This window comes from Dreissena polymorpha, chromosome 4 (genome assembly GCF_020536995.1).
Source record: "Dreissena polymorpha isolate Duluth1 chromosome 4, UMN_Dpol_1.0, whole genome shotgun sequence".
Taxonomy (NCBI): domain Eukaryota; kingdom Metazoa; phylum Mollusca; class Bivalvia; order Myida; family Dreissenidae; genus Dreissena; species Dreissena polymorpha.
Window position 1 is genome coordinate 105,504,879 of NC_068358.1, and position 26,858 is coordinate 105,531,736.

Genomic DNA, 26,858 nt, shown 5'->3' on the forward strand with positions numbered 1-26,858 from the left:
CTTAAAACCCAATTGTGTGTTTTAGTGGAGAATCACAAGATCCACTTTGTCTGTTTTAGTGGATAATCACATGTTGGAAGATCCACTTGTGTGTTTTAGTGGAGAATCACAAGATCCACTTGTGTGTTTTAGTGGAGAATCACAAGATCCACTTGTGTGTTTTAGTGGAGAATCACAAGATCCACTTGTGTGTTTTAGTGGAGAATCACAAGATCCACTTGTGTGTTTTAGTGGAGAATCACAAGATCCACTTGTGTGTTTTAGTGGAGAATCACAAGATCTACTTGCATGTATTAGTTGATAATAGTAAGATCCACTTGTGTCTTTTAGTGGATAATCTAAGATCCACTTGTGTGTTTTAGTTGATAATTGTAGGATCCACTTGTGTGTTTTAGCGGAGAATCGTAAGATCCTTCATGAACAAGAGGCTGAGAAGATGTTGATCCACCTGCTGAGTCACGAGTCTGCAGACGTACAGACTGCAGCTGCCCAGGCCCTGGCAGTCATGGCAGAAAACCTTGCCAGTCGGGACTCAATCAGGGAATGGGGTGAGTACTGTCAAAACTTCACTAGAGCCATGTGGTGCTCAATCAGGGAATGGGGTGAGTACAGTCAAAACTTCAATAGAGCCGTGTGGTGCTCAATCAGGGAATGGGGTGAGTACAGTCAAAACTTCAATAGAGCCGTGTGGTGCTCAATCAGGGAACGGGGTGAGTACAGTCAAAACTTCACTAGAGCCGTGTGGTGCTCAATCAGGGAACGGGGTGAGTACAGTCAAAACTTCACTAGAGCCGTGTGGTGCTCAATCAGGGAATGGGGTGAGTACAGTCAAAACTTTACTAGAGCCATGTGGTACAATAATTTGTCTTATGAAATATGCGGCATGCGTAGATCCAGACAAGCCTGCACAGTTGCATATTCTTGTCAGCAGCTATCATATTCTCTATTAAGTAACGCAAGGTTTTGTGGTCTTATTAGCAAGATGACCAGACTGTGTTAATGAGCATATGGCATAAGACTTAGCATGCTCACTTTATCTCCTATAATACCCGTTATATTAAACCTTCAATTGGTCAAACAAATTCAACTACACAATTGACACTTACATAGTATTCTGCCATGTCTATTTGAACAACTAAACACATAAATTTTGTCGTTTATTAAATCAACGCGTAACTTGGTTTCTTTGTTATGTGTTATAAGATGGCAGCTAGCGCTTTTTTCGTGACGTTACATAACAATGCTTTTTGTTCGCACTTGTTGTTTCACAGAAAAATTATTTAACCCCAAAATAGCCAAAAATTAGAATTTTCCCAGTAAAGACACATATGCCAACGTGTAGATCACATTCTAGTATAATGTTTAGCAAGAGTTATAGAGCCATTTTCAAAACACAAAAATTGTTGCTATAGGCTGCAACTTAACAAAAGTTAGCCCCTATGAACATTTGTTCAATATTGAAAGTCAATACATGTATATGACGTTCAATATATCACTCATTCAGCATGACATTCAATATATCACTCATTTCATACATCTAAATGCTGTGAATTTTTAAGGTGTAATAGGTTGTAATAGAATCTGTACTAGTTATTGGTTGTCAGTCACATATTAATTTTGTTATGCACACAATTAATTGAAAAATGAGTTTTTATGATCTGGGACCACACTTTACGCACATGAAATCAGCCCAGTTTTCCCTGAACGGGACTCCTTTGATAACAGCCTTGCACTCAACTTGTGTCATTTCAGAGGGCATCCCGCCGCTGGTGAAGATGCTGACATCGGAGAGTGGCAGCGTGAAGGAAGCGGCCACTCTGGCCCTCGCAAACCTCACCACCGCCAACTCCAACAACTGCATGTATGTCTCCACACTCTGGGCTTGTTCTGTTGAACTTTGTTGCATTGAGCCTCTCTCTGGGAATACTGGGCTTAATGCATGTGTGTCAAGTTTGGTCCCAGATCAGCCTGTGCAGTCCACACTGGCTTATTTAGGACAACACTTTCTACTTTTATCATACTTGGCCAGAAAGTGTTGTCCCTGATAAGCTATATCACTACATATACAGTATATATACACTGATAAGTGTAGGCTAAGCAGGCTTATCTGGGATGTCATTTTTGCACACATGCATTAAACCCTGTTATTGCAGACTGAGGCCAAATAACAAATAAAGTAACATCGTTGGATGTGTCTACATATTTTGTCATCTCTATTTTTTGGAATATAGTTTTTATATTTTATGTAGATTTTTTTTCATACTCTTTGATCTTCTACGTAATTACAATGTCCTTGTCTGTACCTAATACATTCAGTTAATATGAATTCACAAAGACAAGAGCAAAAATATAAGTTAATGATTCCAATTACCACCAAATGACTCATTTCACCTCAAAAGTTCAGTAACTGTGGTGAAAGAGATGAGAACTAAATAAGTGCTCAAACTAAGATGCTCTTTTGTCATCGATTCATTTCAATGAGCATAATAGTAAGAGACTTGTTCTGGGAAAACTGGGCTTAAAGCATATGTGTAAAGTGTTGCCCAGATTAGCCTGTGCAGTCTGCACTGGCTAATTAGGGACCACACTTTTCTCCTAGACTGGATTTTTAAACAAAAAAGTCTATAAAAGCAGCAAGTGACGTCCCTGATTAGTCTGTGCGGACTGCACTAGCTAATCTGGGTCAAAACTTGACAAACATGCCTTAAGCCCTGTTTTTTATCAGAAGTGCGGCTTATACGCTCATGTAATTCATGACAATGCTGTGCCTCTGTAGGGAGATCCAGACCCAGATCGGTATCGAGCCCCTGATCGGTTGCCTAGGTGACGCACAGGAAGAGGCCGTAGCCAACGCAGCCTGCGTGCTCACTAACCTGGCACAGATAGAGCTCCTTAGAGTGGACGTGCAGAACAAGGGAGTGATAAGGGCGCTCATTGATCCGCTGAGCTCACAGTATGTATGGCTTTTGTTGTTCTGTGAAAACAGGGCTTAATGCACGCACCTAAAGTGAAGTCAGAGAAAAACATGTGCTTTCTGCATAGGGCTATCAGGGATGACACTTTCTTCTTAAACTCGATTTTTGTAAAAAAGATTATTATTTTGAAGGCGACATTCCATAGAAGCGGAACATGTTGTTCCCGATTAGCCTGAAAACTGCACACGCTAATATACGTCGACACTTTAAACCTAGTTTTCCCAGAACACTGAACTGCCAGTAATTTTCCTGTTACATTTAAGAAGTTTTGAAAAGTACACAATATTCAGTTAGCAATTATTTGTTTACATTTATTTATTTTTTGTTTCTCATAAAACTCGTTTCACTGCTTAAAATGGAGAAAACATAGGCATAAACTAACAACTTAATCTACTGGTTTTGTTTTAAAATATACATGAAATCAGCTGGAATGAATTTGCTGTGTACAACAAAATTTCAGCACACATGTTTGAAGGACAAGTTGTAATTGCTGGAACCAGTGAAAATTGTGAGGCACTCGTCCTTCAGTACTAGTGCAGTCTTGAAATAGTTGTGTCTCCCAAGTTGTAACCAAGAAACAGATTGTTAGGTGTCTCAATAAGCTCAAGGATTGATACAACATCAAAACAGATTTGTTTTTCTTGCAGCAATGTCACTGTTCAAAGCAAGGTTGCCCTGGCTGTTGCTGCATATGTGTGTGACAGCGATTCCAGGGAAAACGTAAGTTGTGACCATATCCCTCCCTGTGTAATTTCATATTATATTCAGGCACAAAAACAAACAGACTTTTCATTCACAGGCTTGTAAAGGCTCTATATTAGACGAAATAAAATCTTTGAGAATGTGTTATATAATTTTATATCTTCTGCTCTCGCTTTACTGAGTTCATTGATGGGACAAACAACAACATAGGATAACTTTTATTATACAATTAAAGGGGCCTTTTCACGTTTGGGTAAATAGACAAAATTGAAAAAAAATGTTTCAGATTCGCAAATTTTTGTTTTAGTTATGATATTTGTGAGGAAACAGTAATACTGCACATTTACCAAGCTCTAAAATAGCCATTATATGAATCTTTTGACGATTTAAAAACCCGAAAATTATAAAGCGTTGCAACGCGAAAAGAATTAATAATTTGGAGAGTTCTGTTGTTGTCGTTATATTTTGTGAAACTATGAGGATTGCTTATATAGAGTATAAAATATGTCTGTCAGTGTGTATGGAAGGATGGCCGAGTGGTCTAAGTTGTAGACTTTTTACTCCAGGACTCCAGGGGTCAGTGGTTCGAGCCCTGCTGAGGGTTACCTTTTTTTCTTTTTTTTTAAATTTTTATTCTTGATTTTTACCGGAGCTTTTTGTAACAAATGTTTACAATTATCAATATAAAGCATTTAATGACAAACTTCAAGACATGTCAAAATCTGTGAAAAGGCCCCTTTAAAATTAATTTTATGCCAGAGAATGTGTAGTAAATCATAATAAGTAGACATTTTTGGCAAATTATTGAGTAACCGACACAACTAGACATCACCACATATTGCCACCATCACTAACAGCTCAATACGTTTTCAAACCATGTGATACTATAGCTCATATGTCCATACTGTTATGGATTTGAGCTGCTTTAAGGGAAAACTGGGCTAAATGCATGTGCATAGCCTGTGCTGGCTGCATATCATGGGCAATACTTTATGTATTTTTTCATTTGAAGGAAGTCTTCCCTAAACAAAATCCAATCTAAGCAAAATGTGTAGTACGTTATAAGCCTGTGCAGACTGCACAAGTTTATCAAAAACAACATTTAACGCACATGCATTAGGCCCTTTCCCACTCAGAAGCAAAGTGAAAATAGCTTTGTGCAAACAGCATAAAACCAGAACAGCCTGCGAGTAACTTGCAGTCTGTTCAGGTTTTATGCTGTTTGCTGCATATCAGTATCTAAGGGTTGGAAATGAAACCTTTAAAACTTGAATCTAGTAAGAAAGGTCTTCAATAAAATTTATCTTTCTTAGTGACTACAAATGTGTAAAAATATGTATTTAAGTGGTAAAGGGTTAAGCCCAGTTATCCCAGAAAGAGGTTTATGTATTTCAGTTCCGCCACTCGGATGGGTTACCACCACTGATAGGTCTCTTGCGGTCTGGGAATGATGAGGTCCGCAGAAACGCTGCCTGGGCCATCACTGTGTGTGCAGTAGACGAGCCCACAGCCGCTGAGATATGCAAGCTGGGGTGAGCCAATAAACTCTCTATTTAGTTGGTGAATAGCGATCATCCATTTAATAAGCGGTGTTCTTGCTTAGGGTTTCACACAATATTTGTAATTGAACTTTGTACAGTGAACATAGAGTGTTTCATTAAAACCACATCCATTTATTGAATTTATCTACATAAAGTATTGTCCTAGAGTTTATCTGCATGAAGTGTTGTCCGTAATCAGCATATGATCAGAGGAAAGGACAACACATATTATATGTGTATGAAAACCAGTTTTCCCACAACGCACTCTATATAGTTGAGTTTTGTTGCTGGAAAGCAGGGCTTAATTCATTTGCATAAAATGTCGTCACAGATTAGCCTGTGCAGTCTGCACACCCTAATCAGGGTCGACACTTTCTGCCTATACTGGATTTTTTCTAAGAATAATCTTCCATTAAATAAAAAATGCCATAAAAGCCAAAAGTTCTGTCCCTGATTAGCCTGTGCAATGTTGGGACTGCACAGGCTAATCTTGGAGTACACTTAAGACACATGCATAAAGCCTCGTTGTCCCAGGATGAGGCTCCTTTATATGTCCACGCACATTTGTTTCTTTACTATTCTCCAATTATGTTTGTTCTATTTCCATTCTTCAATAATGTTTGTTCTATTTTCATTCTTCAATAATGTTTGTTCTATTTCCATTGTCCAATAATGTTTGTTCTATTTCCATTCTCCAATAATGTTTGTTCTATTTCCATTGTCCAATAATGTTTGTTCTATTTCCATTGTCCAATAATGTTTGTTCTATTTCCATTCTTCAATAATGTTTGTTCTATTTTCAGAGGTATGGAGCTCCTCCAGGAGATTCAAACATCAAGCACGAGGAAGAGTAGGTTTGCAGAGGCGGCCCTACAGAAGCTGCTAGACAACAATCTGTCAGCGAAATATGCACTCACAGGCACTCTTTGTAGGTGTACAGCAGGGCTGGTGAATCGGATATTTCTCAATCTACAGGATTTGTATTGTAGGGTGAATCTAAATTGCTTAACTGGTGCTTCCTGGACTGTTTGACTCATTGTACAACCAGTGCTACATTATGTTATGAGCCATGCGATGGAAAAAGGGGACATTATGCATATACGTAAAGTGTGGTCCCAGATAATCCTGTGCAGTCCACACAGGCTAATCAGGGAAGACACTTTCTAGAGAGACTGGATTTTCATTCAGCAGAGACTTCCTTTAAAAAAAAAAAATCATGAAAGCTGAAGACGTAGTCCCTCACTTCACAGGCTAATGTGGGAAGACATGCATGCATTTAATCCATTTTTCCCCAAAACGTGGTCAATTTTCAAATGACTTAAGTTTTTATTTTTACATGCCAGACATGTTTGTAAACAAACATTGTAGTTTAACCATTCTACCACCTATTCTTTCGACAGGCAGCACTAACTTCATAGAGAACGGTTTCTACGACATCGGTCAGCTGAGGCCAGGAACCAAGTTCCAGACGCTGGAACAGTACGCCAAACAGGAACTCAACGAGAAAAGGCCCATCATCATGATCAACGCTAAACCAGAGTACGTTGTGTACACTGGGACATGGTTATGCCCTCTTTGTGGAGCATATTGTTGAATCTTGAAAAGCAAAGCATTTTTTTTTTTAATTGTAATTTATGAATCCTTGTTCTGAGAAAATGGGACTTCAACGTGTGTTAAAGGCCGACCCATGTTAGCCTGTGCAGTCAATCTAAGAAGAAACTTTCTTTAAACCAAAAAGTTTGTAAGGGTGGAAAGTTTTCTTCCTGATTTGCTTGTATGGACTGCACAAGCTAATCTGGGAGGAAACTTTTTGCAAATGCAAGTCCAATTTTTTCTCTGTGTGTCTCATTTTAATCAATGCGTTGTTATTTTTAATAGAGCACAGAAGATGTTTGGCATTAAATGATAGTTTTATGAAAGGGAAGTGTCTGGTATTTACGCTTTTCTATTGAGGAATGATAAATTACAAAAATGAATAAAAGCAAACTAAAAAAAAAGTTAAGCTAGATAAAGGCTCATGTTTTCATTCTATATGTGTTTCGTCTTTCAAAGAAATGGGCATACAATTGCAATGTCTGTCTGTGCGCCTCTGTGAACGTTTGTCCATAGGAATGTCTGTCCGAAAATTCCTGTCTCAGCCATAACATAGTTACGTATCGGGGGATTTGAAAATAACTGGCACAAATGTTGACTGTCATATGAATACACGTTGCATGTACAACCTGCTCCCTACCTGTAGGTCAATGTCACAATGAGAGATCAAGGTAAAAAAAAAAAAAACAGCTTTAAAATTCCTTTCTCAGTGATAATTGCAATATATGGATGTATTATAACCTTGCCACAGATGTTAATCATTATAAGACAACATGTTGGGTGTAACACTGGTCTATCTGCCCCAAAGGTCAAAGTCACTTGTTGAGGTCAAAGTTGGCATAAAACAGCGTGTCCGGACTGTAACTTTGTCAATCATCGTGCTATTTTAAAATAACTTGTCACAATAACTTACACACAGGCTGACCTAGTGGTTGTATATTTCATGTAGCCCCACAATGTCACAAGCCCAGTCACAGGCTGACCTAGACGGCAAACAAGATGGCTCGAAAAACAGCGTCACTGGAAAGTCCTCCCGAACAGGTCGTGACTCTAAAACGTAAGTGGCTGTACACAATCTCTTAACAGTTTTTTGTATTAAAGAAATTAGAGCTGAACTGGCATTGCTAGAAAAACTGTAGTTCAATTTCATTGTTTCATTGATTACCTTTTTGTTAATGTACTTAAGTCCAAATTTGTTACATTTTGTACTCTAAAGCGCTAGTATATAAAATATTTTGTTTGATATTTTATGTTTCCATCCTTGTTTAACATTCACCCTTGTGAAATTATCCTATGCACACCTGGATTAACATGTATGAGTCAAACAAATGAGCATTGGTCTTGGAAAACATTAACATGTATGAGTTAAACAAATGAGCATTGGTCTGGGAAACCATTAACATGTATGAGTTAAACAAATGAGCATTGTTCTGGTAAAACAGGGCTGAATGCTTGTGCACAAGTTGTCATCCAATAGTAGGATATGCAGTTTGCACAGGGATGACATTCTTTTATGAGTTTTTGATAAAAGTCAGTCTCTTCTTAACAAAAATCCAGTTTAAGTGGAAAGTGTTTTCCTTGATTAGCCAGTGCGGACTGCACAGGCTAATCTGAGACGATACTCTAGGCACATGCATTAGCCATGTTTTCCCAGAACGTACTAAATTCATGGAAATATATGTACCCAGTCAATCAAAATGGTCCACTACTACATCCAGATTAACTGTTATCTTAAATGTTAATTAACTTTGTGGTGTTTCCTTCCTAGATCCCCCCATTCCTTGGCTGAATTAACTGGCTGTTGTATTTTTTACTTTAAATGAAATGCAATTTTAAATGTAAAGCAGTTTACAATTTTTTTGTATCAGTATAAGTTTGCATCCAGCTACTATGTTTAATTGTGTCTTGTTCGGTGAAAGCTGGGCATAATGCATGTGCGTAAAGTGTCGTCCCAAATTAGCCTGTGCAGTCTGCACAGGCTAATCCGGGACGACACTTTCGGCTTTTATGGAATTTTTAGTTTGAAGGAAGTCCCTTCTTACCGAAAATCAAGTTTTAGCGGAAAGTGTCGTCCCTGATTAGCCTGTGCGGACTGCACAGGCTAATCTGGGACGGCACTTTATGCACATGCATTATGCCCAGTTTTGTCAAAACAAGACACAATTGGTTATGACATTGCATTTTATGAATTCTTTCAATCAATTTTATTAATTAACAATCTATGATGACTTGCATATTGATGAAGACTGAATTGTGAAAATCTAATTGTGACCCCTAACTGGGCCCTTGAACGCATGTATTCACCCTGTACCCATATATCTTTCCCCTACAAAGGGAGGGCAGATCGTAAGTACTCCCTGTGTGTGTTGTGTGCCTGATGGTCCTGTGTTGTTTTTATAAAGAGCCTCACCCTGGGAAAACAGGGCTTAATGCAGGTGTGTATAGTGTCGCCAAAGATTAGCCTGTGCTGTTCGCAGAGGCTTATCAGTTACTACACTTTCCAGTTTTTTTGTTTAAAAGAAATCTCTCATTAATAAAATCCAAGTTAGACGGAAAGTTTCGTCCCTGATATGCCTGTGAATATTGCACATGCTTATCTGGGACGACACTCAACACACATGCATTTAATGCCATTTTCCCAGAACGAGGATCCAATAGATGTTTGACATACTCAGACTCCCATGGCCTGCTGTAACAACTGGTATTAAAGCCCCATACTCAGACTCCCATGGCCTGCTGTAATAACTGGTATTGAAGCCCCCATTGGTATATTATGAGCCTCATGGTGTGAAATGGGTCTAATATCATATGTGAGCAGAGTAGCTCCGCAGTCACGCAGTCTGCTCAGGAGCTTCATATTCCACTATCAAGTGACCAAGGTTTCCTGGTCTTATAAGCCGACAGGGTAGCTCCTGACAAGACTGGGCAAATGGTCTGGACCTACGCTGGCTGCATATGGCATAAGACCCCTTTTTGCATGATGAAGCTCATATTATTTGTAAATCAATCATGGTCACGTTTAAAATGTGTATTTATAGATATGTTTAGCAGCCATTATGCTTTGATACCAGCAAGAGAGTATTGGGGCTGCATATTCTCACTTTTTATTTAATTTCACTCTCTACACATTTGCTTTCATGCAATACAGATCAACCTTTAAGACAGCTATGTTAGCTTCATTTACTCTATATAGAATGCATATTATCATAGACCTTTTAGAACAATATTCTTTAAAAAAAAGTCTTAAGCAAAATCAGGGTTTTCAATGTTTCACTGTCTTCCCCTCAAATTTATTATTTCCTTATACAATTGGGACAAACAAATAAGTGCATATTTTATGGAGTGCTCAGTTTTATTTTTTGTATAATAAAAAAAAAAATTGCTCACAGCAGTCTTTTTTGTTCATTTTTAGGCCATGTTTTTTAAGTGGACAGCATGCAAATGAGCATCAACATTATGCAAGTTATTGCAATTAAACAAGTTAAAAATAAAACAGTTTTACAATCGGAAATCTAAAAAAAACAACTAAACATAAAAAATACCAAAAATACCCATTTCACAATGTAATTCTGCTGTTGAAAATAACACTGGTCTGCATGTTGGTTATTGTTTGTTTGAGTTCACTAACCATACCAGTTAATTGTTTTAATTATAAAATGTGCCTCGATCTGGAAAACAGGGCTTTATGCATGTCTGTAAAATCTCTTTCCTTATTGGCTTGTGCAGTTGGCACATGCTTATGAGGGACAACATTTTCCACTTTTTTGGATTTTTCTAACCAAAAATCAAGTTAAGGCAGAATGTGTCGTCCCCAATAAGCCAGTGTTTACTGCACATGATCATCTGGGATGACACTTTATGCACATGCATTTTGCCCAGTTTCCCAGAAAAAGGCTCAATTATAAAATGTTATGTCCTTCTGCAACAATTATAACTCATTTTGCCTCTACAGCATTATAAGGAAGAATGAGATTGAATTTAAACGAGAAAAATCAAACTCACGAGAGCGAAGCGGGAGCAAGTAGGTTACAGTGACTACCTGATATCTCACTTGACACTTTTTATCTGGAATTAACACCATCATATGCTCTGTTTCCCATGACCTTTTTACCCCACCCTCACTACATTTTTTTTAGTTTTTGTTACTTGAACTGACTTACCTGTGTTCATTGCTGTTACAAAGTTCTTTTTTGTAATATGTATATTTATTTGTTATAATTTAATAGAATCAAAATACTGTATGTTTTTGTAGATTGCTTTTGAGTTTTTTATGAAGCATACAAATAAACAGTAAATTGTATTTAATGACCTTAAAAACTTAATACGCCAAAACAGTAAAATAAAGAACAATACAACTTGAAGTCGGTATTAACAAATACAGCATGAGTAATGTCAGTGTTGCCTGTAATTTATTTCATGTAAATGTATTTGTGCAATTGCAAAACTGAGACACTTAAGGGATTATGAAATTGTCAACAGCTATTCTAAAATTGTCAACTGTTTTTAAAATAAAGATTTATATTTTTATAATGCATGCAGATGCGACTTCACAATTATGTTGAGGATAGAAAGACCATGATTCTATAATCCCTGCCTCCTATAATGTAAAATTGTGTTAAAATAAATGCCATTATATCATGTAGATAAGTGGTTGATAAAATATTAAAACAAAATCACTAAAACCATAATTATCATTCTACCATAATCCAATATGTAGCATCTAAATTTGTGAGTGTGTCATGGAGGGTTAAGTGCCTGCCATAAAAGCCGTGTTTTGGAAAAACTGCTCTTAACCATGTACATAAAGTATCATCACTGATTAGCCTGTGCAGTAAACACATGCGAATCAGGGACGACTCTTTGAACTTTTATTGAATTGTTCATTTAAAGGTAGTCTCTTATAAATGAAAATCCAGTTAAGACTGAAAGTGTCATCCCTGATTAGCCTGTGCAGACTGCATAGTCTAATCAGGGACGACACTTTATTATTACTGCAATGCATTAAGCCCAGTTTTCCCAGAACGTGGCTCATGTGATTTTATAATGTAACACTGACATTCACTCTGACAAACAAAACTGTCAACAACTGTGCACAAATATATATTATGTGGAGGAAATCTCTCTTACTAATATAAACACTGTTTTTATTTAGTTTTATCCTTAAAAGAAGATATTCTTAAAAATATCACCTTATAATAAATGCATATGGTACTGTTATATATTGATATTAATAAATGCATGTTTTATGGTGAACATTTTTATCTTGATATTAATATTCGTTTAGTCACAATAATGAATGGTTTCATTTACATTATCTCCTGGTTTTAAAGTTCAAGTCTATTTTAATACTAAAAACGTAGCAGTAAATATATTCTACTAAATCTAAAGTCGTTAGTAGCATGTAGCTCATAGTGAACATTCGTTCCAGTACAAAACCATTTGACATTTTAGTACTGGATATATTATATTATTCCAGACATTCACCAATGTAAGTAGTGCCAGTTTGAATGCATTTAAAGTATATATTTATATGTGAGGCGTGTCTTTGGAAAACTAGAATTAAAGTGCATCAATAAAGTGTTGTTTCGATTTGTGACCTGTCCATGTAACTTAGGGGATTGGTCTTAAAAGAAAATTTGAGCCAGGCTCTGTGAAATAGGGGCCTAATGCATGTGCGTAAAGTGTCGTCCCAGATTAGCCTGTGCAGTCTGCAAATGCTAATCAGGGACAACACTTTCTGCCTTTACTGGATTTTTGCTAAGAGAGACTTTCTTTAAGCAAAAAATATCATAAAAGCAGATAGTTTGGTCTCTCCATGATTAGCCTGTGCGGATCTTGGACGACACTTTACGCATATGCATTAAAGCCCCTTTTCACAGAGCACGACCCAACTGTTAGTGGAAATTGGCATTGCCCCCTAATCCGGGATAGTTCTATGACACTTTATACATGAGACTTAAGACTGGCTTTCCCCCAACACGCCTCATATGTGCTCATGTACTGATGATGTATAGTTCGTGTTTGGAATGATTGTGTTATTGTTCTTAATACGGTATTAGTTGTTCTATTTTGACTGTTTGATTTTTGTATTGTGTCTTTACACCACTCCATTTCAGATGGAAACACCAAAACATGGAATTTGAATGAAGTTTTCAATAATCACAGACTAATTTTAGAGGGTCAAAAAATCATAATTTAAAACATTGTCCAGAGTTGATTAGTCATTTTTTTATGCCCCCTTTCGAAAAAAAGGGGGTATATAGTTTTGGCACTGTCTGTCAGTCTGTCACACTTTTCGTGTCCGCTGTCTAATTCAAATAGTTTTCATCTGATCTTAACCAAACTTGGTCAGAAGTTGTATCTAGACAATATCTAGGTCAAGTTTGAATATAGGTCATGCCGGGTTAAAAACTAGGACACGGGGTCACTTAGTGCATTTCAATAACTTCTATCAAAGCGTTTATTGGGGCCATATGTCATCCTATGGAGATAGCTCTTGTTATGTACCTCCTTTGGCCAGACACATGGGTGATTTATTTTAAAAATATATTTGTTTCTTTAGTCCACGAAGCATAACAGGAATTTTGGCCTTCCGGTAAGAATAGTAAAATGTTGTCAAAACTGGATGGGCTTTTTCTAGTATATGAGTTTACAAAACAATTATGTTCAAGTTATAGATAGGCTGATGTTTAATGACTTACCTTTACTAATTATATTGGACTAGAACTCTAGCATTTGGTTGAGTCATATATTCGAAGTTGAAAATCAATTTATCTTAATTAATTTGTGTAATGTAGCCCTGATGTTAAAGACAGGTAAGTGAAAATAAGTCCCTGGATTGGATAACTGTCTACCTATAAATTACATAGAAGCTCCCAGGTAAACAAAGCTTAATGAATGTGCATAAAGTGTCCTCCAAGATTAGACTGAGCAGTCTGCACTGGCTTACCAGAGACAGCACTTTCTGCTTGGACTCAATGTTCTTCTAGAAGAACCTTCCTTAAAACAAAAAATTCCATAACAGCCGAAAGTTTTTTCCCTAAATAGCCTGTGCAAACTGCAAAGGCTAATCTGAGACAACACTTAATGCACATGCATTGAGCCCAGTTTTCTGAGAGCCTGACTCACATGTTGAGGACGAAGTGTAACCCATCAGATGGGTTGAAATTTAGCTTTTTAGTTCCTTTCTCTGCTTTATGTGCATCAAGCTAAGCAACATAAATCTAAACAAATCTTTTCATTTTATATCAATCTCCCATTCATTCCTTCTGAATTTTAGAGATGAAAAAAGCTCTGGATCTAATAGTAGGAATACATCCGCAAACAACTTGAAGTAAGAAAGTAGGCACATTATTAGACATATGAGCTGCACCATGCGAAAATGGGTCTTATGCCATATGCGCAGTCTGGGCTAAAGCTACCCTTTCTGCTTATGCCATATGTGACCAAGGTAGCTTGAGACCAACCAGTGCTTTCACGCTGTCTGATCAGGAGCTACCTTATCCACTTTTAAGTCACACACGGATGCGCAAGCTGGTCTGGAGCTACCCTGGATGCATATGGCATAAGACCTGCTTATGAGCAACAAAACTTTGCGTTAACTTATAGTGGACAGTGTAGCTAGAAACCAGACTGGGCAAACTGGACTGGAGCTATGCTGGGAGCATATGTCATAAGATCCATTTTTGCATGGAGTGGCTTATACAATATTGCACGTTCCCGACCATTGAAGGATTGCTGAGTGCATGACAACTTCTCTATCATGCATTATAGTTAGGTATAGAATTCCATGCTTGTTTGTTATTGGTCTACCATTGATGGGAAGTCACTTTGGTGTGAGGATTATTATATTTTTTTTGATAATTAGTCATTGAGGTTATTTTGGTGTTTTCATGCTTTACTGTTTTGGTGGTTGAAAACATAACACTCTGTTATTCTTATTTAGCTGTTTAATGTATGCATATACAATTAGCATGGCTTTGGAAAAACAGGGCTTAAGCCTAAATGCATGTGGGCAATGTGTTGTACTGAGGTTTCCACACATGCATTAAGCCCCATTTTCCCAGAGCAAGGCTCAACTCAAGTATAATGTTTCATGTTCTTCAGAATAAAATAAACTTAAAATTTAGTTAAACTATATAAACTCTACATCTCAAGCATGTACCTGTTTCATTTTGTTTAAATTATTAACCTTTAGTACTTCACTATATGAGCATGTTGTTTTGTGTTTGTTTTCAGGATGTGTGCCGAAATGTAATTCATTGTGCATGTTGTGCTCAATTTATATAAGTCGTGCTCTGTGAAAAATAGGTTTAATGCATGTGGGTAAAGTGTTGTCCCAGATTAGCCTGTACAGTAGGCACAGTCTAATCAAGGAAGACACTTTCCACTTAAACTGCATTTTTGCCTAGAAGAGACTTGCTTTAAACACAAAATATCATAAAAGTGTAAAGAGTTGTCACTGATTAGCCTGTGAAAACTGCACAAGCTAATCTGGGATGACACTTTACACACATGCATTTAACCCCCTTTTCACAAAGCACGGCCCATGTACATTTCATGTATAAATTATATATAATTATATGCTTTGTGGTTCTGCTTTAAACCATATTCAATACTACTGTGATTGTAAGCTCATGTTGTATACAATATACATATATATAGAAAGAAACTATTGTGTTATTTATACACATTTACAAATACTGCCAGTAAAGAAAGAAGAAATAAAATTAGTTATAATAATGGTTTTGACTCTTTGAAAAATGTATTATTACATACCTGATGTTGCATTTACTTTTTATTATATAATCCTGTTTGAAAGGTTTTTAGATAAACTGTGTTTCTATGAAAGCAAACATGCACAGAACTTAGCCATTTTAGTTTTCTTTTGGTTTGTTTACACTTAAGTGCACTGGTAATGGCATAACAACCAACAGTTGTATGTACAAATATTAAAATATTGAAAGTTGAAAATGACAATAGATGTTTGTTGAATGATAATTAAAAAATGTATATTAAATGTACTTCTTTTTGTTTTGTTGTCCAATATGGCCCAGTCATTACAAACGTCTTTAATCTTTATCAGAATAACTTAATGTCTAAGAGAATGTTCTGATAATGGAATTTTGAATTCCAGAATAAAGCTTAGGCTAAGCTCCAAACTATTGCCTTGTTAATGTCCTTTGACAAATGTTGTTACATGGTCTCAGTTAGTACATATTGCATACATAAGCATCATTCTTGGAAATCTGGACTTAATGCATGTGAATAAAGTATTTTTTATCCAATTACCACATGCAAATCAGGGACACTTTCCCCTTTATGGAATTTTGCGTTTAAAGGAAGTTTTTTCTAAACAAAAATTCAGTTTAGGCGAAAAATGTTGTCCTTTATTAGCCTATGTAGACTGCACAGACTAATCTGACTTAACACTTTACCAACATGCATTTAGTCCAGTTTTCATATAACAAGGCTTGAAGCCCATACATATTGAGATAGACACAGACCATATATTTGCCAGTACATTGTCTGTATGTTTCTTCACGCTGCTTCCACCACAAGCAGCACTATTGAGTCTATGCTCTGTGTCCAATCACAGGAAGTCACGCAAGCAGCAGGAGAAAGAGGAGAAACAGCGTGAGGAGGAGCTGGCGGCGCAACTCCAGCGCGAGGCGGAGGCGATATCTGCTGCGGAGAACAAGCCCTTCGAGGCGCCATGTGATCCCACCCTGCTCAAGTACATTGAGGAGGTGTCAGAGAAGATTCAGCCCCTACCCACCAGTAGGGAGCAGGTCAAGGCATTGGCTGTGTAAGTACCCACCATCCGGGAGTACTTGACAACCCTTGGTGTTTCTTTGAGCCAGGCTCGGACAAAACAGGGCTTAATGCATGTATTGAGTATTGTCTCAGATTAGCCTGTGTAGTCAGCACAGGATAATCAGGAAGGACACTTTGCTGCTAAACTGGATTTAAGATAAGAAGAAACGTCCTCTACACAAAGAATATCATAGACTACACAGGCTTATCAGGAACAAATTTTTATGTACATGCATGAAGCCCTTTTTTCTCAGAGCATATAGCTTCTTTTTTGTAAACTTTTGTGTTTTCTGGCTGGGGGAGTATATGGTCCTGGGTTTGTCACTTATTCGTTCATCCAGTTGAAGATCCATTTTGTTGTCTCCTTGTTAGAAAATAATGTTCTATTTTTATTTTATGCTTTCCGGTGGTTTATAGAGAAATATCAGTGAATTCAAACTGATAATTTCACATTTTCAAACAGTGAAAATTAACAGTGAAAATTATCAATAATTTTCACTGTTTACTGTGAAATGACGTCATTTTTTTGGACGAAATGACATAATTATCCCAGCGAAATTATTTAGTTTTAACTCTTTAACTATGTATATAAACTGTGAAAAAAAGCATAAAATAAAAAGATAATTTGTTGGATTCGGTGGAATATCAATTTTAATTCACTGGTGATCATAGAAAATATATATTTTCACTCGTGACTGCGCCACTCGTGAAAATATTATTTTCTATGATCACTCGTGAATTAAAATCGATAATCCACCGAATAAACAAATATCCTTTATATAATTATTTGTTGACCATTAATGATGAGAACTTTATTCTTCCATGCTCCACTCAGAAGCAGGACTACTTTTTAGCTCGGCTGTTTACGGACAAAAACCGAGGTATTGTCATAGCTAGCTCGTCGTGTCGTGTCCGTCATCGTCCGCGTCGTGCTAAAACCTTAACATTTTGTCAAGGTTTTGAACATTGGCTCTAAAATCAAAGTGCTTCAACCTACAACTTTGAAACTTTATATATAGCTGCACCTTGATGCGTTCTACATGCCACACACATTTTTGGGTCAAAGGTCAAGGTCACTAAGCTTTCATTTATTCAAAACTGCACCCGCAGCCGAGCGTGGCACCCGCTATGCGGAGCTCTTGTTAAATTAAATGATTAGGTCGCCGTGGTGTAATGGATATGGTGTCCGCCTAGCGACCGGGAGGTCGCGGGTTCGATCCCCACCGTGGGAGCGTTCTGTAGATCTCCCCCAAAGACACCAAGTACTGGTTCTAGGCCCAGGAAACGGACTCTAGAGCGTCTATATAAGCCTTAGGCTTTTGATGCAATCGAGCTAAAATAAATAGGTTTAAACTAAATTAAATGATTCAATCAAATGTATAACTGTTAAAGTTTCAAAAAGACATTCTTATTCATATCATTTATGCTCTTTATTGCTCTATAATATCTTCTAATCTATGTATGTTTCATGTTTTCTTCTATGATTTCTTTTGTGATCTCTAGGTATGTAGCAGACAAAATGGGAGGCAGTATAGAGCGTGGCCAGCTGAGCAATTTTGGTTGGGAGTTACCTATTAGCCAAATTAAATACGAACTCAAGTCTAATGTAATTCCCCTCGGCAAAATAAAGACTGGTATCCATGTACACAGAGCCCTGCTGTTCAAGGTTGGTGTTCTTTACTGTTTTACTATGTGCTTTGATTGCAGGCTTCTTTTACATGCACTAAATATTATGCATTACCAAAGTTAACCAGGACTTGTTTGGACAGGAAATGTAGGTGTCTTAAAACAACGATTAACCAAATTCAGCTTAGCTATGCAATACCCATAAAACAACATTTTATTCAATGGGGGTTACATATTAAACCTAAATTTATGACTGTTGAATTGTTTTGTCTTTTTTACTTTTTTCCTTTACATGGATCATATTTTGTTGTCATTTTTGCTTTTTTTCCTTGTCATTGATAATATTTTGTTGTAATTTTTCCTTTTTTCTTGTCATTGATCATATTTTGTTGTCATTTTTGCTTATTTCCTTGACATTGATCATATTTTGGACTAAAACTTGTGCAGATGAATTGATACTGACATGACTTACATTGGGCACTCTTGAACACAGCATCTCGTTCATTGGGAACTCTTGAACACAGCATCTCGTTCATTGGGCACTCTTGAACACAGCATCTCGTTCATTGGGCACTCTTGAACACAGCATCTCGTTCATTGGGCACTCTTGAACACAGCATCTCGTTCATTGGGCACTCTTGAACACAGCATCTCGTTCATTGGGCACTCTTGAACACAGCATCTCGTTCATTGGGCACTCTTGAACACAGCATCTCGTTCATTGGGCACTCTTGAACACAGCATCTCGTTCATTGGGCACTTTGAACACAGCATCTCGTTCATTGGGCACTCTTGAACACAGCATCTCGTTCATTGGGCACTCTTGAACACAGCATCTCGTTCATTGGGCACTCTTGAACACAGCATCTTGTTCATTGGGCACTCTTGAACACAGCATCTCGTTCATTGGGCACTCTTGAACACAGCATCTCGTTCTTTTTATGTAGCCTTGCTCTGGAAAATTGGGGTTGAATGTACGTGCGTTAAGTGTCACCCCAGATTAGCCTGTGCACAGGCATCAATACTTTCCAACTAAACTAGATTTTTGTTTAGAAAAGACTTCCTTCAAACAAACAAATTCCATTCAAAATCGGAAAGAGTCGTTCCAGATTATCATGTGTGGACTGCTTGGGCTAATCTGGCACATCTCTGTATGCATAAGCTTTAAAGCTCGTTTTCCCAGAAGGTGGCTCAATTTTGTTTCTCACCACAGACGTTGGCAGACAAGATAGCGGTGAGCTGTTCGCTGGTGCGTGGAGAGTACAACAGGGCCTGGAATGAGGTACTGCTGCCAGAGGAAGACTTCACGGTAAGATACCCCTGTGGAAACCTGTGGTGACAGAGAAATCCAGTTAAGGCGGAAAGTGTCGTCCCTGATTAGCTTGTGCTGACTTCACAGGCTGATCTTGGATGACACTTTATGCATATGTATTAAGCCCAGTTTGCTTTGAGTGTAGTGCGGACTTTCAAAAGTTGAGTAATCGGACATAGCATCTGACCCATTTTTATGTCCCCCACCACTATAGTGGCGGACATATTGTTTTTGCCCTGTCTGTTGGTTTGTTTATTTGTTTGTGTGTTTGTTTGTTTGCCCCAACTTTAACATTTGCAATAACTTTTGCAATATTGAAGGTAGCAACTTGATATTTGGCATGCATGTGTATCTCATGGAGCTGCACATTTTGAGTGGTGAAAGGTCAAGGTCATTCTTCAAGGTCAAAGATCAAATATATAGCTTCAAAGCGGCGCAAAATGGGACATAGAGTTTCTGACAAACAAATATCTTGTTCAATATTCAAATTGCAAAGTTCAGAACTGACCGATAACTCCGCAGCTTGTATTTAGCAATCTTACTTTTAGCTCACTGTTTTTGAATTTTGATGAAGTATGCATTGATCATGTTTTGCAGAACGAAAACTTATACATGTATATTAGTAAAAAAATATGACCATTAAAGTCACAATTTGAGATATTGTGTTGTGACATTGATTTTGTGACATTGTGACTTTAAAGTAACTGTGTCTTAACTGGACTTCCGTTTAGGGGAATGTCTGATTATGTGAGAATTTGTGCTAGATACCAGAACAAAGAAAATAGTAACATTACTATTTATGATGATCTAGCAGTGTTTATGCAACTATTGAAAGTACACATAGGCTTGGATTGAAACACTATGAGTTTGCTGAGATATTGAACAAATTAAGTCACGTTCTGGAATAACTATGCTTAATGCATGTGCATTAAGAGTCTTCCCTGATAAGCCCCGTGCAGGCTGCGCTGGCTAATCAGGAATGACTCTTTTTGATTTTCATTTGTTTTCCAGAATATGGCTCAATTATTAGAATAATTACTTTTCATGTGCGTTTGTAGAATAAGGATCAGGTATGATTGCTTTATTTAAAAAAAATACTAGTGTATAGTCGGCTGAGCCGCTCTTTTTGCAGTGACATTGATTTAAACTATGTATTTTAAGTGGACACATTTTTATTGGGAAACAATGTCTTGAAATTTTAACAGAAGATATAATTTTTCACTTCAATTTTTTTTAAATTCTCTATATACGGTAATTGTTTGAAGAGTAATTTGTGGAAAATAAATACCTGAGAACTGTATATTCTTGTGATTAGAGCTGACAGTACATCGCATTTGGATTGTTCTGTTTAAAGATTTGACTAGTTCAGTGTCCTGTTTGCAAAATTAGCTTCATGATTTTGTTTTGATTTGTTTTTATGGTTTATACAAAAGCTTTTTGTTGTTTTTCATTTTCATGAATATACCCTTATAATTATGATTAATGAGGAACTTTTTGGCTCGTGATAATCATATCTGTCAGATATTTTCAACTAAGAAGACAATTTGAAAGTCATATTTGTATTATCTCTAAGTAAAATCGATCAGTCTTTTCATTTCATGTTCTTCGATAGTCATTATGACTCACTATAAGTCTGTTTTTCTTGGTTAAGTGACGTTTTGTATGCCTTTGTTATGTTTAATGAGTGAGCCATTGTTCTGAATGGAAGGATATTCAGTCTGTACCAATCGTATGAAATATAAAAATGAACTATTATTACTTTATTAAACATGCAAATTATTTTATTGTTGAAAAGCCTGTGCAGTGTGCTTTCATGAAATATCTTTGTTTTGCATTTTTTGCATGAATACAAAAAATATGCATATTTTTCAACCAATGTTTACATCTGTTTACACAATAACTACTTAACAGTCTCCATATTTCTCCCCTCTTTACAGCTGGAGGAATCTTTGTTTGTATTTAGTCCGACAGTAAGTGTGGGCCATGGACTTGGGTCTCTTGTTATCCCCCCTTTATTCAGTTCTTTTGTAAATAACACTTTTATCCTGTAATCATTCATGGTACAAGGATGTCATCAATATTCTTGAATTGGTGGAGTAATTTGTTATTTGTTTGTAATTAAATATATTGGATTATGAAAAAGCATGGCTTTAACATTCAAATAACTAATGTTTTATGTAATGATTTCTTTCACACAAACTACAAACATATATGTCAATGCATGTGTTTCGCATGTTGTATTTTAATCTTTATTGACTAGCTGTGCATCCAATGGAAGATATATGTGAGTCCCCCTCTAGATAAAGGGGGTTTAATGTATGTGCGTAAAGTGCAGTCTGCACAAGTTAATCAGTGACAACACATTCTGCTTTCACAGTATTTTTCGTTCAAAGGAAGTCTATTCCTAGCTTTTTTGCAAAGTGTCGTCCATGATTAGCCTATGGGGACTGCACAGGCAAATCTGGGACGACACCTTGCGCACATGCATTACACCCAGTTTTCCCAGAGCGGCTAATATGCCTGACTGGCCATATATTACACAAACAGACACTTTCTGATGAAAACTTTAGCCATGGCATCTGTTACATTTCAGAAACACTATTTTACTTTTGATATCACTGAAAAAAAAATATTCTTAGCACATTGATGGTTTAAGTTTGCTAGTCTTTGGGGTGGGTAACTTTTTGTGATAGCTTATTCATTCATAGGAAAATAGCCATACTGCTTTTAATATGAGTTCACTTTTACTCTTACATATCTTTGCATGTTTTTTTGCAGTAAGTTAGATTATGAGTAGTACATTTTAAACGGGAACCAACTGAATATTATTTACTACAAAGATAAGGAATTTAATTTCCTACCAGTATTTTTGTTAATAATCAGTGTTAATTAAGAATGTTGGGGAAAACTTAGTGCAATGTGTCTTCATAAGGAAGGTGCCTTCATATTCCAGGAATACACAATTGCAACTTAAGATATATTTATTTTTGTAAAGAATGCCTCCTCTAAACAGAGCAATCATTGATCATGCCTCTTCTAAACAGAGCAATCATTGATCATTCAATGCCTCCTCTAAACAGAGCAATCATTGATCATGCCTCTTCTAAACAGAGCAATCATTGATCATTCAATGCCTCCTCTAAACAGAGCAATCATTGATCATGCCTCTTCTAAACAGAGCAATCATTGATCATTCAATGCCTCCTCTAAACAGAGCAATCATTGATCATGCCTCTTCTAAACAGAGCAATCATTGATCATTCTTTGAACTACTCACTCAAATCTGAAGGTGACTGCAATAAACCCAGTTTAGCCCAAAGTGCTTCATATTGTGACTGCAATAAACCCAGTTTAGCCCAAAGTGCTTCATATTGTGACTGCAATAAACCCAGTTTAGCCCAAAGTGCTTCATATTGTGACTGCAATAAACCCAGTTTAGCCCAAAGTGCTTCATATTGTGACTGCAATAAACCCAGTTTAGCCCAAAGTGCTTCATATTGTGACTGCAATAAACCCAGTTTAGCCCAAAGTGCTTCATATTGTGACTGCAATAAACCCAGGTTAGCCCAAAGTGCTTCATATTGTGTGCAATAAACCCAGGTTAGCCCAAAGTGCTTCATATTGTGTTCACGGTTTGAAACAAAGTACTGCTACTTTGATTAGTGGTTCCAACCAAAGGCTCCATAAAGGAATAGTTGAACACAAACTTCAGTGATACTTCAGTGATGGCCCATGCATACAAAACACATTTGTTAAGTATGATGCTACTTGCTTTTACTCCTACACCTTCTAGTGGTATTGAAGGCAATTAAAAATGCATATTTCAAAATAATGTATATGTTTTTGTTTGTTTTTAGCTCACCTGAGCACAACGTGCTCATGGTGAGCTTTTGTGATCGCCTTTTGTTCGTGGTGCGTTGTCCGTCGTGCGTTGTGCGACGTCAACATTTGCATTGTTCACTCTCTAGAGGCCACATTTATTGTCCAATCTTCATGAAATTTGGTCAGAAGATTGGTCTCAGAGATATCTTGGATGAGTTTGAAAATGGTTACGTTTTCTTGAAAAACATGGCTGCCAAGGGGTGGGGCATTTTTCCTTATATGGCTATTGTAAAACCTTGTTAACACTCTAGAGGCCACATTTATTTTCCGATCTTCATGAAACTTGCTCAGATGATTTGTCCCAATGATATCTTGGATGAGCTTTAAAATGGTAACCTTGGCTTGAAAAACATGGCTGCCAAGGGGCGGGGCATTTTTCATTATATGGCTATATACATGTATGGCTATAGTAAAATCTTGTTAACTTTCTAGTTTGCTAAATCTTCATGAAATTTGGTCAGAACATTTGTTTCCTGTGTAGTAAAGTTTGGTCTTATTATGTCAATATTATGTTACATTAACTGTATTATGTAATTTTTCATAACACAGAATTTTCATAGTTAACATAACTGTTTTAGTCATTAACACTTATGATAAGTCTTTCAACTAAGAGATAACTGAAAGAAAGACAACATGTACATGATTTTGCAGTATTTATGCAGTATTTATCTCCCTTGTTTAACCTGGTTCAGTAATCTATTTTAAGTTCTGCTCTGGAATTTGGGAAGATATTAATCATTGATAAATGCACTGTTCTGAGGGAAAATTGACTACTCTGCCATTGATCTCTTCTGAACTGTATAAAAAAAGCTGTTTTGGCTGATTTAAACACCTCTTGATGCTTTCTTTGAAAAGTTAACAGCTCTTGAAAAAGGTTGGAATTTTGAAATAATTAAACTCTAAATTATTTTTAACACCAGCATCAAGACATTTTGGCATTATTTTCTAAATTATTCTTATTATTTAGATTATTTTTATTTGGCATTTTCTAAATTAGAAAGACTCTATTCTATTTCAATAACTTTAGTAAATTTTTCTTACTTTTACATTTGATTCACTGAAGTTTCCTAATCTCCATAAATATTGTTCTTTAGATTAAATTAGACCTATTTTGTAAACTAGATTTTTGAAGCACTTTCTAGACTAACAGTAACTTATATTTATATCAGTTTTTTTGACAGATTTTGAACTTCTTTTTACATTCATTAAGGTATTTACTGTATGTTGTTCATTTTTGTAACGATACTTAGATTCTTTAGACTTGGCTTGTACCTGTCCTTAATTTTCTGTCATTGTTCTTCATTTTCCGAGTTCTTGGAATAAAAATTAGTTATTTTTGTTAAAGCTGCCTTGGTTTTCACTTATAAATAAATTCTTTGAGTGTATTTAGGCGTCCCTGACTGAACGCCTTTAGTTAATTGAATTACAACCAGTCAGTATAGTCATCCTGACCGGAAATAAGAGTTTGTCAAATAAATATTTCCGCATTACATAAGTGCTCACAAAGTTACATAACTGCAACCGTCCTGTGACCGGTTCATTTGCATAAGCGAAGGAGACCACTCTACCACACCTGGATAGGACAGTTGAGTTCGATAATGGTTTGGATCGGTAAAAAAACATGGCCGCCAGGGGGGGGGGGGGTCTTTTTCCTTTTATTTATATAGTAAAAAAGCTTGTGAACACTCTAGAAGTCACATGTTTTGCCTTATCATCATGAAATTTTGTCAAAACATTAGTTATGTGGATGTCTCGGACGAGTTTGAAAATGGTCCTGATCAGTGAAAAAACATGGACACCAGGGAGTGGGGCAGTTTTCTTTATATGTATATAGTGACAACATGTGAACAGTCTAGAAGACACATTTTTTTCCCAATTTTCATGAAATTTGGACATATCTTGGAAGAGTTAAAAAATAGTTCAGGTCTGTTAAAAAAACATGGCCGCCAAGGGGCCATTTGTTGTTCATTTTTTATGATACTTGGTTAGAACATTTGTTCCATTGATATCTTGGGCTGCAAAGAACAGGTCATTTCTTTTTATCTCAGGTGAGCGACTTTGGGCCTTTCAGGCCCTCTTGTTTAAACATATAATTGCTTTGAAATTTATATAAAATGTCTTTCTATAGTTTCAAAGATCAACTGCACTCTGCACTTTTATAAATATTCCATTTTATTTACATATGACAAGTGTCTGTGCCACAAAACCCCTTACAAATCAGATTCTATTAAAATAATTGTACACAAATAATAATAGCAAATTACTTTGAACCTATATAAAATATAATTGTGGATATTTCAGCCTGGAGCCCCCAAGTTTCCCCCCAAGACGTACATTGTGGACTTGATTCATGAACCAGGCCACTTGTTGAGGCTGGACACACCTGAGGCACAGTCCTACAAGAAGATATGAGCCGCGTTATGTAGCAACCTTATTCTAAGAAAATGGGGCTTAATGCATGGGCGTAAAGAGTCATCACAGATTAGCCTAACACTTTCCATAATTATGTAACTTTTTGTGTGAAGGAAGCCTCTTCTTATCGAAAATACGGTTAAGGCGAAAAGTGCTGTCCCTGATAAGCCTGTTCGGACTGTGCAGGCTAATCAGGGATGACAATGCACATGCCTTAAGCCCAGTTTTCCCACAACAAGGCTTATGTTAAACCTCCCACCCACTAATATTGACATCATTTGATAGTCAGACGAGCTGTTTGGTGTATTAAAAATGTTTTGAAACTACTACGAGATTTCCATTTCCTTATATTATTTATAAACCAAACAAATGTTTGTGATATTCTGTTTTTTAAGAATGGACAATAATCTGAGGACTTGTTTCTTTTCTTAATATTTCTGCTTTATCAAAAGTATAAAATGCTGTGAGCTGTTAAAAAAAACTCATACCAGGATAAGAATCCAATGTCATGTATGAATATTATGTTCCTTTGTTGAAATGTCGGTTTTATGTGTACTGAACATTGTTTGTTCTATCAATGATGTGTTTTCTGTGTTTATTCTGAAATTAAAAACGTGTTCTAGCTCATCTGCTTATTCTGTTCCCTATTTTGTGTGCTAACTGAAGACAAGAGTTACATGGTCATGAGACTTGTTGAGAATATGTGTTTTTGTGAACTATTTGGAAGTAATTTTAAGAGTATCTGAAGTTGCTTCAAAAATTCAAAAGCAGAATTATTTTACGAAAGTTTTACAATTATTACTACTGACTATTAATGTACATGGACATTTGTGTGCCCTTTGTATCCGTGTTTATTGTTATGACTGTGATATCATTCACTTGATATATATCTATTTACACATTAAAAGTTTTTTTAATGCATTTACAACTCAGTTTTTATTTGCTCTTCTGAGTATGAAATGTTGAAGGATGAGCTATTTTGTGAGTCATAGTTGAAGA

General features: G+C 36.6%; 1 protein-coding gene across 5 annotated transcripts in view; it reads left to right on the plus strand.

Annotated features, from left to right (window-relative positions):
• Positions 1–25,859, plus strand: part of LOC127877203 (armadillo repeat-containing protein 3-like) — a 41,175-nt gene extending 15,316 nt beyond the window's left edge. For 2 of the 5 annotated variants that reach the window (XM_052422872.1, XM_052422874.1), the window contains 14 exons: positions 396–548; positions 1,753–1,861; positions 2,777–2,953; positions 3,623–3,695; positions 5,073–5,209; positions 6,022–6,146; positions 6,619–6,757; positions 7,761–7,868; positions 10,764–10,832; positions 16,410–16,619; positions 18,131–18,293; positions 19,467–19,562; positions 21,503–21,535; positions 25,749–25,859. In XM_052422872.1, the coding sequence (XP_052278832.1) occupies positions 396–548; positions 1,753–1,861; positions 2,777–2,953; positions 3,623–3,695; positions 5,073–5,209; positions 6,022–6,146; positions 6,619–6,757; positions 7,761–7,868; positions 10,764–10,832; positions 16,410–16,619; positions 18,131–18,293; positions 19,467–19,562; positions 21,503–21,535; positions 25,749–25,859 (1,703 nt within the window). Of the gene's footprint in view, positions 1–395; positions 549–1,752; positions 1,862–2,776; positions 2,954–3,622; positions 3,696–5,072; positions 5,210–6,021; positions 6,147–6,618; positions 6,758–7,760; positions 7,869–10,763; positions 10,833–13,608; positions 13,627–16,409; positions 16,620–18,130; positions 18,294–19,466; positions 19,563–21,502; positions 21,536–25,748 lie in introns of all 5 variants that reach the window. The other 3 variants (XM_052422876.1, XM_052422875.1, XM_052422877.1) reach the window with 3 other exon arrangements.
• The last annotated feature ends 999 nt before the right edge of the window (positions 25,860–26,858 follow it).